This window comes from Apus apus, chromosome 4, assembly GCF_020740795.1.
Source record: "Apus apus isolate bApuApu2 chromosome 4, bApuApu2.pri.cur, whole genome shotgun sequence".
Classification (NCBI taxonomy): Eukaryota; Metazoa; Chordata; class Aves; order Apodiformes; family Apodidae; genus Apus; species Apus apus.
The window spans coordinates 70,056,589-70,068,712 of NC_067285.1; the positions used below are offsets into that span (position 1 = coordinate 70,056,589).

Consider the following 12,124-nt stretch of genomic DNA (forward strand, 5'->3'; position numbering starts at 1 on the left):
ATTTGTACAATTACAGTTTGTAGCAATTAGATCCTTTTTCTGTTATAGGTATATTTAGGACACCTATTTTAAATGGTCTAATTTCAGGGTGCTGTTCTCTGTTGCTGAGTTTTGTTAATGGAGGTCTACCCTTGGAGACCTGCAGGAGGGCTCATCTGGATCTTCCTCCTGTTCAACTACTGGATCAGTTACTGAGAACCCTGCCATCCTCCACCCCAAACGTGTCTCGGTCTGGATAAAAATGGCACAAAAGCAAAACCCTCTGAAGAGACTGCCTACATCAGCAAGTAGTTTCTCGTAACAGCAGGAGTCTGGGGGCAGTTGGTGTTTAATCTCCCACATTAACCCATCTCTAAGGCCTAGTCTGGTTCCTTGGAATGAACATCTGCACCACACGTGATGTGAACCTGTCTAGAGGAGCTGGTTCAGACCTCTACGTCTCTGCTATGGGTTGGACAACATAGAGTTTCTTCTGGAAGGTGTTTAGTTTGTAGGCATCAAAACTGCCCTGAGACCCAAACCAATGGGAAATACGCACGGATCATCAGGAGATCTGCTTTAAGTCAGCACTGTTCCTCTGAAACTAACTGATAATGGTGATAGAACCAAAGGCCTGTGCAGATCTTCCCCTTTTTGTGCGTAGGGGTTGTACAGCAACACCAAACCCTTGACCTAGTCCCACCACAACATACAGAGCAGAAAATGCTGCAATGCTGGTTATGACACAATCCTTACTGCCTGCTTCACGTAAGAGGTGGACTGCTCTGTGGCACATTAATGCATCCATGTGTATCTTTGGAAGAGTAAGGAATGAAGAATGGTCTGTAATTTGAATAAAGCTGGCCTAGCCAACTATTCATGTAAAAGCAAGGAAGAATACTCCTGCCAGCCAGAAATGGCAAAAGCATTTTGGACACTAAACTGCTGAGAAAAAAATGCTTCCAATTTTAGGTGAAATAATAGTATTCTATAGTTAGTCAAAGTGATTGCCTATACTTAGTGTGTATGGAACAACTTTTCAGCATCAACATTCCAAGAAAATGCATTTTTTTATTGCATTACTTAAATAAAACTCAACACTGTAAATATGCAAAGTAGGCAGAATGAAAAGAGAGACAACTGAGCAATTTCTAAAGCTGTACCATCTCTGACTGAACTTCGTGTGCAGCTGATATTTTTTTCCTTGTGGCAAACGATTTGGCGACTTAGAAGAATTATCCTGGTTCAAATAAAATAGTTTCTTGTAAAAGAAAAAAATCTTGCAAAGATACACTTGAGTGCAGAATTTTAAAAATCTTATCATGGATATTAAAAGACCTAAAAGCCAAGAGCTACTGCAAAACAGAAAAAATAAAGAGGCCTTTAAAAAGTTAAATGTTTTGAACCTATCAAAATGCTTTTGTTTTTCTTTCCAGACTATCATTTCACTGAAATCAGTATGCATCTTCATTTTTAAAGGGGAAGTGCAACTAGCCTTCTCTTTCCCCCTTCTGCATTAGATTTTTGTCACTTTCAAAACAAAAGGCTTAAATCAACTACTAAAACAACAGCAGAAGAAACATATACAAAATAAACTTTTAAGAACCCCTGAAGGCTATCTTAAGTTTTCTTAATATCTGAGGAGTGGTCTTGCTTTTTAATTTGAAAAGGTAACCTAGGAGAACAAGTGAAGGCCAATGTACAGATGAGAGACCTCAAAATAACTGCGGATCACTCATTACTGCCAACTGCTGTGACAAGGGAAAGTGCTACCTTAATACATATGTCCAGCTATCATGCCTCTGGAAATTTAGCTTTAAAATTAATTGAAAATGTATTTTCATATAAAATAAGATAGTGCTATTAAGCAGGCTTAACAGGCATAAAGTGCATAAAGGAAAGCCCTCTCCATTTCTCTTTCTGTACGGGAAAAAATTTGTATTGCAAGAATGATGCTACATGTGCCATGTAATCCTGCTCCTTGGGCAGAGCTAGCTCCCCTTGCTGTAAGAACATGCTTTTATCGTTTGTCTAAGACTTACTCCTTTTGTAAAACACACACGAAAAATAAGCACACAGAAAATGAGGTAGCTTGGCATTAGCCAAGGAGGTGTCACATTGACAGGCAGCTATGTGACTTTGAAAGCTTTTGGTTCTAAAATAAGGGACCCTCTCTTTTGTGAACACAATAAAAACCACCAGTGACGGAAGTGATCGGTAAGTGCTTCTTGATGTTCTCCAGTTATGACAGAGAAGCCTCTCTCTCCTACAGATCAGCATTTAGGAAATGTATTTTGGAAAGCCAAAAGTATCTAACTCTATACTTATTAAATCCTGTTTTCTATATTACTAACCTCGAATTTGGGAACCCTGAACTAATAACACCTTAACTATAGGCAAAATTTCCATGGGCTTCAGAATTACTTTCCTTACCCTGACCAAACAGCTGAGAGAACATTGCTTCTGCTCTCAAGCATGTTTGCACCACTCTCTCAAGTATCTTAACCTTGCATAATATATTTTTTAAATATGCAACTACTGATAACTAGCAAACTCCTGTGAGAAAATACACGTTGTACATTGTAGATAACAAAATAGCTTTTGTCACTACAAAGGCTTTAACATTACAAAATGTTAAAATACAATGTAGAGTTAGGTTATCATGTATACCAAGTACCATTCCAATATAATTATTAGGGGTTAAAAAGATGTATTTCTGCAAACAGTCTCAAAAAAGATACACCACAATAATTAAATGTGAATATTTTTAAGAAACTGAATTATATGTACAAGAATATCTTAATTCTGAACTTCCACTGTTGCAAGCAGATTATAAATGTGTAAAAATAAAGAGGGAAGGAGTTCTGCATTATTATTTTAATGTTCAGAACTGACAGTGATTGAGATCAATGCTATTATGTGGCAACATGAATCAAGCCAAAAGCACACTTCTGCCTGCGAAATTGTATGCTCACTACTGTATCTACAATATTGCTCTTCTATCTGCTTGATATAGTAGCTGAAACAATGCCTCTGTTAGTTACTCCTTTTGAAAAGGTTTTTAAAAGTAACAGTTTATTAATCAAGATATGAAGACATAATATTTCCATTTTTCAAATCACTGCCTAGGACTCATCCCTGCTTCTTAAAAATACAGAGCAAAACCATATAATAAAGAGATCTCCATGGTACAGGAACAGAGGCTTGCCCCAAACTGTGTCTGTATTACTGTACACAACATTGGCTTGGGTGCTCCCAGACTGGTGTCCCTGCAGATTTCAGCTCTGAGCTGTGCAAGTGGTGCATACCACACCTTTTCTTTTGTCAGATTAAGTTTCAGGCATTGCTGAAGGCTGTTGGAAATACACAGAAACCTCCTTCCCTTCTCCATTCAACTGTGTATGCAGGTACTGGCTGACACCATGTTCGGTATATAAAGATCAGTAAAAATACACATTGAGTTTCCTTTTAATCTGTTTTTGCTAAACTTTTCTTTCTAATCTTAGACAACAAATGTAGTGCTATACCTGCACTGAAGCAAACCATGCAGTAAAGCTTACTAGTCTCCAAGTGAAAATGTTTCAAGTTAGCCTGAGGCCACGGACACAGCCAGTACGCATTGGACAGACTTTGCAGAGAATGTGAAAGCATTAAACAGCAAGGGTTATTTTACTAAGAAACCAGAGAAAGCAGTATTTTTTTGTGAATTTCTACAGTAACTAGCTAAAATGGGGAACCGCAGTTCCTTAAAGTGAATACAACAGTACACAAGATCAATGACAAAGACATTCGGGGTTGTATGAGGAGGACTGCCTCTATCTCTGCTTCAGATGTTTATTTTTCTAAGCACTTACCTGAAACATTTTCAGCCATTCCTGAAGGCCTGTTGGTGGCTGCACAGATGTAATACGGCGACGTTGCTGTCCCTGGCCATTGGCAGCCCTCAGGTCCCCAAAAGTAGTAGGTGTGGCAGAGCATGGCACCAGCCCTGTAGTACTACAACACAAATAAAAAGTGCTAGTCACATGTAAGGAAAATTGAGAGGTCTACTGCAGAAAACAAAATCTAGTACAGAAATTGCAACTACGACTTAAACGCTTCATGCAAAAGTAGCATAATGAAAAACTGTTCTACTGGTCACTCAAGAGGTCAGTTCCCTCATTTTTATAAATCCACCTGTTTCTGTACTGCAGTACTAATCCTCCAGGTAGGGGGAAAATGGGGATCACCTTTCAAGGCTGAAAAATGACCACTTCACTAACTGGCCAGCAGGTTGTCTATAAAGATGCAGGTTTATATATTCCTTTCCTTGCCAGTGTATTTGCTTTCCTACTAGGCTGCATTTGTGCCTTCTGACTGGTGATGAAGGAAGCCAGAGTTCAGTCTCACCTGGATGTAAAACGTGCTAGTGCTGATTTCATTGCCAAACAGAAAAAAAAAAAAAAATCTATTTTTAGCTCTTAATATATATTGTTGACAAAGAACTATTAATATCAAGCAGTTCTAATGGCTTAATGGTTTGGAATTGTGCTTTGAAATACTCTACATGGTATTTTAAAGTTTGTGTGCTAATGGTGTGACACAGGAATTAAAAGGGGTGGCGGGGTGTGAGGTGAAGAGGGAATAGGAGCCAAAGGTGCTCCCTGAATTACAGTTTGATTTTTCACTCTGACATGTTAAAACCCAGCTCATTCATATGGGATGGAGCTTCTCAAAGAGCTGGGATTAAGCTGCTATTGTAGGAGTCTAAAGAAATAGAGCTGACTGGGTTTTCCTTTATTTTTTTTTAACATAATGTAAAGTACTTCGTTCACAGAATATCAAAGTTGTACTCCCTAGCAGGAAATTTGGAACTCCAGTGGTGTTTGCACAAGCATGATAATTTTAAATACAGTGTGGGACTCCAAAAAACCCTTTCCTTTTGTATATGATAAATCCAGCTTTTTAGTAGGTATGAGCTTCAGGGTTTTACTGACTTTTCAGTGGCTACAGGAACAGCTTCAAATGATGCATGGCAGGTTCATTTTAATATTCATCCCATCATAACCTACAAATATTTCACCCTGTTCTTCCTTATTCTGAAGGACAATCACAGCATGTGCTAACATTTATGCAAACTGGTACAGAAAAGTAAAGATTTGTTTGAATAGGCTTATTTATAACTGTTGATTTTACAAATAATAACAGAAGCAGAAGCTGATATAAAAATACTACTTCACAGATGAAGGATTGTCTTAATGACATTTGTTTGCTGGCTCTACCTGTTATATGTGAAGAAAGTTCATCAGGCCTGTCAATTTTAAAGAGTGTTTGATCATAGGGAAAATGAAAACAAGTGACACAAGAACTGCATAATTTGCCTAAATATTTTTAAATAAAATATGATCAGTTTAAAATAGAGTGAATCTGATGGTATTTAAGGATTCTTTTACACCAAAAATGACCCAAAATCCAAGCAATGACAATTGAAAGTATTTTTTAAATAAAACCTGGTTTTACAGCTTAGTCATTCTCGTCATCTGTATAGTGATCCAACAGAAGGCCTATCATTTTAGGTCCAAAAGGCGGCTCTTAAAATTGGCTTATACTGAACGTAAGCAATAAATAGCCTTGAGCTTGCCCCAGTAGAACAGTTACACTTTAATTTCTCTGGTTGTAAACTGGTTCTCGATTAAAAACAGTTATCCAAAAGAGGATCTAAAAGCCTCCTTCTTTTGACCTGAGATTAAACCACAAGATTTTTGTTCATGCTTTATTTTTCCTATATGCTTCATTCCCCTGAAACAGCCAGACAGGTTTCTGTGGAAGCTGAACAAGTCCAGCAGTTCCTCTGAACCTGACACATACGCTTGACAAGAAGTGCACTTGTTTTGATGCTGAACTGTTTACTCTTAGGGGAGGGCAGAGAACAGTGTGACACCTGAAGAACTGGAGGCCAACAGGAATGCTTTTCCATTAGACTGACTCAGCAACACAGAGAAGCTACCAAGTCAAGGGGGACATGGAGGCTGCAAACACATGCTTCTCAGCAGCAAGACATCACTTCTTTTTCTCTGCTGCAGCATTTATACATCTGAAAAGAAACGGTGGAGCCTGTTTCCTTACACTAACTCTTCAGTCATCACCCGACAAACCCCCTATCGGAAGAGAAATAAAATTTAAGTTCCTTCTGAAAGATCGATCAGTGACTCAACACCACTATAGCATATTCAGGAGAAGTAACATTCCCAGCCAGTTTTGGGAGGCAAGTGCAATGCTTGTGGGAGGGCTGATGCTTGTTACAGGGGGAAAAAATGTAAAATGGTGTAAATTCAGACAGGATGGGAAGCAGCGTGGCACCAGAGCACAACTCTTACAGCAACTCTGCAGTAAGAACTGCAGCTGCAAGGAGTGGATGCAGGGCCCTGCTCTACCACTGCTTCTCATGTTCAGCAGTGCTTTACCCCAGAAAGCATAAGAGTGGAACAGCAGCAGTTATTTGTGCGACCTGGTACCGTTTAGGAGTAGGAATGAAGGAGACTACAACCCGCAATAATTTCACATTATGGATAACAAGGATGTATGTGTTCCTGTTAAGATCAGATGGTCTGCTCTGCCTACATAAATTTCCATTCTCTCATTCCTGTTACCATAGCAAAGTGATACATTTGATCACAGTTTGTAATAGTCTTAGGGTTTATCATTATTATGTCCCTTTTTAAAAATCTGATTGATTTTATTTCCAGTAATGCTTCAGCCCTCAAAAATTCTCTAAGTAAATGGGCATGCTATATTTAGAATGAAAGACAAACCTCAATGGAAGAAATGCAAGTCTGGCTACTTCATTAAAACTCATCTCCAGTTCACATAATTTAAATTAGCTGAGCTATATACGAAGGCTGATACCACTCCTTCTTCGCTTTATAGTGCTTTGACATTAAAAAGAGCCATGAATCAGGCTTAGCAATTGGAAAGATGGGCTATACACAAGAATCAGGGTCCAGTGATCTGTTATTGCATTTAATTACCTTGTGTATTCTGAGACTTTGCAGGGTTTCTTTCCCAGAGAGAAAGAACGGACCTCGGAGCCATGGTCCAACTTTCTCTTCATCTGCAAGGTGAAGGAAGAGAGTAACAACACGATTTAGTTACATGAGAAGCCTTACTTATGCGTACTTCTGTAAAATTAATCCATTTTTACCTTTTACTTTCATATCAAATTTCAACAAAGTTGACGCTCACAAGATGATTTAAAGCAACATTTTAATTTCTAGCTTCAACAACATTTGATAACGTGTTTTATACATTTGATATGTGTTTTATATTTGATAACATGTTGCTGGTTTAGAGTCCAAAATCTACTGGAATGACATTATTTTAATTTCCAAATTTCAAATGTGAAAAAGTGTGCAGAACTCTGTGTTGGTTTATTTAGTAAACTGTTCTCTCTGTTCTCCTAGGAAAGAACCTAAACCAAACCCCCTCATTCATTGTGTTTAGGTTTATTGCTAAGTCTCTCATGGAAACGGATACAATTTTAGGTAGCCCGTCTGCATTATAAACCAAATATTAATTTTAGGGCCTTAAAAAAAATAATTCAAGTATACTTTTTCTTTTGTCTAGCCTTTTATTTTGAAGTTCTCCACAGAAAACACTTATAAAACTGCAGTAAAACTGACTGATAGATTAACCGGCATTTTTACAAGAAGGGTAAGGATGAAAAACATTAAACCTCAGCCTTGAATGTCACCTGCAATTAGGTATGATCAAAACCCAATAATGAGCAGGGCAGCTGCTGAAAGGGGAAGTCAGTCTGAAAAAAATTACCAAAGAGCTGGAAACCAGTGAAAGCCATATTTATTGAGTCAGACAAACAAAGATTGCTTTCTACATATTTGGGTAATCTTTAACCACAGGCTTTTGGATTTGGTGAGACACGTGTGCCAAATGCCATTTCTGGGTTTTTTTTTACTGGTTTTCTGTTTTTAAGATGTGATATGCCAAAACACTTTAGCCACCAGAAAGATGCCTGTTTACCACTGAGAGCTGCAAAATGCATAAACTGCCTGTGTAACAATCCAGACTGTGGTTTGAACATTTGCTCAGTTTTTTCAAAATTTCACATTTAAGGTAATTTAAAAGTTGGCATCTTTCTTAGAACACTGATTTGATCTTTTTAGATCTTCATTGATAACATAGTTATTTAACCATTTGTTAGATCAGTCCACCTGCCTAAAAAGAAACCACCAAAAAGCCAATAGGATTCTCTTAAAGCTTGTGGTCCTTTTTTTTTTTTTAACTTTTACAATACCTTTATGGTTTTCCCTGAGAACAGTTTTTGAAGGTTTTGTCTTTTGCTTCATTAGGGATTGCAAAGGAAAGATAACAAAGGTTACCTATTTTCATTTTTATAGCAACAGCTACAACACAACCAGAACAGCTTGCCTTGTAGCCGTGTTGTCTTGCCAGTGTCTCACATGGGACACTCCACAGCATTTCCCCACAGACCCCGTCAGCCAGAACTGCCCTGAGTGCTCTCAAACCACCAACCTCACCCTTGCTGCTTCCCCAAGCCCCCAGGGAGCGCAGCCCCCCATGCTTCTCCCAAGAAAACCCCTTGAGAGCACCACTGAAAAATAACTGATACCATCTTTTACTGCTGTGCTAGACGAGCGAGCCATCAAAATTACTGGAAGCATAAATAACATGTCTGAGCATGAAATTTCAGTGTTTGATTATAGACTTTTCAGAAAAAAATTTTCCTGCTCATGGAAAATTTTTATTTCCAGCTTGTCTTTTTGAAAGGTTATAATCATCATACACCTCTCCTGCTTCTTGTAAAACAGAGATGCAGTTTTCCAAAAGCACACCTTAAAAATAACAAGTACGAAGCCTGCAGTAGAATAAGCAGCCACAGCAATTTACTCTTTTGCATTAGCAAAGAAAACAATATGCAGTTCTCTGTTCTGTTGCTTAATAGTGATTTTACCCCTTTCTTTTGGTAGGGGTGTTTTTCAGGTATTTTAGGGAACTTTCTCATGGGGTCCACCACACACACAGGCAAAGCTTCGGCATCTTGGAAGGGTGCTAAGCATAATACGTGGCCAAAAATGTCGTTTACTACACAGAGATGGTAAAACTTTCTCTACGGCAGAGAGGTCTAGTGGCAAGATTCAGACATCAGCAAGGGACCCGCGTAGCCGCAAAACAGAAACCGGCAAGCAAACACCCCCGTAAATATTTAATCTGTCACTAGGAAAGCTCAACTCCTTCAGACAGCGTTGATTTACCGGAAGAATCGCGGTCGCAGCGTGTTTAAAAAAATAATAAATGGGAAGCAGGGCAGCAAACTGCGTCCCGCATCCCCCCGCCCGCCACCGGGGCGGGCAGCGCTCCCGGCCGCGCACTGCAGCTGCGCCCGGCAGCGCGGGCACGTTTCCGCCCGCGGAGCGCCAGCGCGGAAGACGCGCGGCCCCCACCCCTCCCCTCCCCTTCCCTCTTCCCTACGCGGGCGCGCAGCCGGGGGACACAGGGGAGGGGGGCGGCCACTCACTTTGTAGAAGATCATCTTGAGGGTGCCGTAGAAGCCCATGGTGTCGGCGCGCTTCCCCTTGCGCGGCTGCTGGGCGCCGCGGGCCCGCCGGCCGGGCAGGCGCTGGCAGTACAGCCCCTTCTCTGGCAGGTAGGTCACCGCCTCCCGCGCCGACATGCTCGGGCACGGCGGCGCGGCTCGGTTCGGCCCGGCTCGCCTCGGCCCTACCCTGCCTGCGCCGCGCCGAGCCCGGCTGCCCCTGCCCTCCCTGCCTGCCTCCTCCCGCCCCCCGCGCCCGCCCCGTCCCTCCCTCCCCGCCCGCCTCCGCAGCGGCGGCGGCACTGCGGGCTGCGCGGCCGGGGGGAGCCCGCGGGCCCCGGCGGCGGGAAACCGCCCCCGCCCCGGGAAAGAGAGAGGCAGGGGGGAGAAAAAAAGGGAGAGAGAAAGAAAATCAGCGCTACGTGGGTTGGGGTTGTTTCGCCCCCCAGCCCCCGGGTTATTTTCCTTTCCGTCTCAGGGGCCGGGGGGCTGCCCCCCAACCCTCGCTCTATTCCCCCCGTGCCGCACGCTTCACGGATTTCCAAGCGGGAGCAGAACAAGCTCATTTCCACTAATTATAATTATACCGTCGCCCTCGGCGAGCCCGGCTGACTCACGCACTATTGCGTTCCGTGGACGGACGCAAATCGGTCCTTCAAAAGTGCGGATAATTTTAGAATAATTCGAAATACACCAGTTTTGCCAGAGAAAAAGATGCTGGAATACCCTCTATTGGCTAAACAATAGAATAAACGGGGTTTGAGGATTTAGGAGTTGAAAGACCCGAATCCAACAATTATGTAATGTACATTCAAATATGAATTCACGGCACAGCAGCGGTGGAAGGCGGGAGCCGGTCCCGGGCTTCCCCAGCACCCCGCAGCCTTCCCCGCACCTGGGGCAGCCTGGGCGCGGGCACGCTCCCCTCTGCTGAGAGACAGCCCTCCGGCGGCACCAAGCCATCTTAGCTTGGGCTTCCAACACCAGTCCTACGAAAGATTCTCACCTATGTCTCAGTGACAGCGTAAGGAAAGCCCTAGGTAATGACTTGCAAGAGAACGCTGCTTTGATGGTCGTTTCCTAACCTGTGCACATCAACAAATCTGTTCACTTCACCCTTACGGTTCGATTCAAGGGCACTGAAGTTCCTGACATAGGGTTGGGCTCTCAGACAGATACCTGCAACCAGCACAGCAGCCAGGCAGCTTTTCTTTTTTTTTTTCTTTTTTTCTTTTTTTCTTTTTTAAGTTTCTATACAGACAACTCAAATAAGAAACTCCAGCTTCTGCAATTTTCCTTGTGTTTTTTTTCGGGGTTTTTTTGTCCCTCCTGCAAAGTTTTCTGCCCAAGTTCAGAGCAGAGCACACCCAGAACATGTAATTTTCCTCAGGTGCAATGCAACGTGGAGATGCTCAGCAGCCCTCCACACCCATGCACTCAAACAGGAGCAAACATGTAGCCTGTTCCTGCTGACCTGAGGGAAGACCATCTTTTTATCATCGAAAGCAGTACCAAAAATAAAGAGAAAAATAACATACATCTAAAGGACTGGAATTACCTCCTGTAAAACCCATCAGCTTCCTCATTAGTACTTAAAAAAAATAATAAAATCTCATATGTATGATTCCTTTATTAAGCCAAGTGTGCCAGGCATTAGCACACTCACTGGGCAGCACACAAGATCCCACTTTTATAGGGTTTTATTTATCTGCTATCCAACACTGAGTAACACTGAGTCCTTGCAGTCTTTTTCATCTCTCAGTGAAAATGGTTCTGCCCATCACATCTTGGCATTTATGCCATTATCCATTAAACTGCAGTGCTGTATATTTTCTGAGAACAAAATGGTCTTCATATCTCAGGTATGAACAGAGCTGTACCTACCCCAAGAGACTATTACTGTCTTCCTTTGCTAGCACATCACATGCAAAGGGGAACAGGAAAAAAAACCCCAGCGCACAGGCTGCATATACACATTAAATAATCACAGGAAGCAAATTAATACCCAAATCATTAGTATAAGAAAGAATTCAAACATTATCACTGTGGGGGTTTAAAAGTACTTAATATACGTGCATGCATAATGCCCTGTAACATTCACAGCTATCTCTGCCCCATGAGCACGTTTGATGCAGAAGGGGGAACGATGGCTACTCTTTCTCCAAAGCGGCAGTGGGCACTGGCAAGAAATCCTCAGGGATGAGCCTCTCCCCCAGCCCAAAGACAAGTGTAACCTGACAGCACAACCGGATTTACTTTTTGAACAAAATGCGCTTTGAAATCAACAGACAGTTCAATAAAAACTAGAAACTACTCTTTTCTCTTTTGGAATACTACTATTGCCAATTCCTTCTCTTTTGATGATGGCTGGCAGATACTCTCTCACGGTAAAAAAACACTGATTTAACTGCTAATCTTTGCACCTCAGCCAAGACCTATGTAGAAACCCCAACAATAATTTGGTAGTGGTAGAAAACTTTGTATATCAGGTATTTATTCTGCACAAAAGGTTTGGGTTTTTCCCTAATTTTTGATACAGATACCACAGACAGATTTTGGCCTTTCAATGGTGACCGTCTCTCATCTAGCAGTCTG

General features: G+C 41.7%; 1 protein-coding gene across 5 annotated transcripts in view; it reads right to left on the reverse strand.

Annotated features, from left to right (window-relative positions):
* The window catches only part of FBXW7 (F-box and WD repeat domain containing 7), a 187,633-nt gene that overhangs the window by 21,625 nt on the left and 153,884 nt on the right, over positions 1-12,124 (reverse strand). For 4 of the 5 annotated variants that reach the window (XM_051616956.1, XM_051616957.1, XM_051616955.1 and 1 more), the window contains 2 exons: positions 6,987-7,069; positions 3,834-3,975 (listed from right to left, as the gene is read on the reverse strand). In XM_051616956.1, coding sequence (XP_051472916.1) covers positions 3,834-3,975; positions 6,987-7,069 — 225 coding nt within the window. Of the gene's footprint in view, positions 1-3,833; positions 3,976-6,986; positions 7,070-9,511; positions 9,713-12,124 lie in introns of those variants that run through there. The other variant, XM_051616958.1, reaches the window with a different exon arrangement.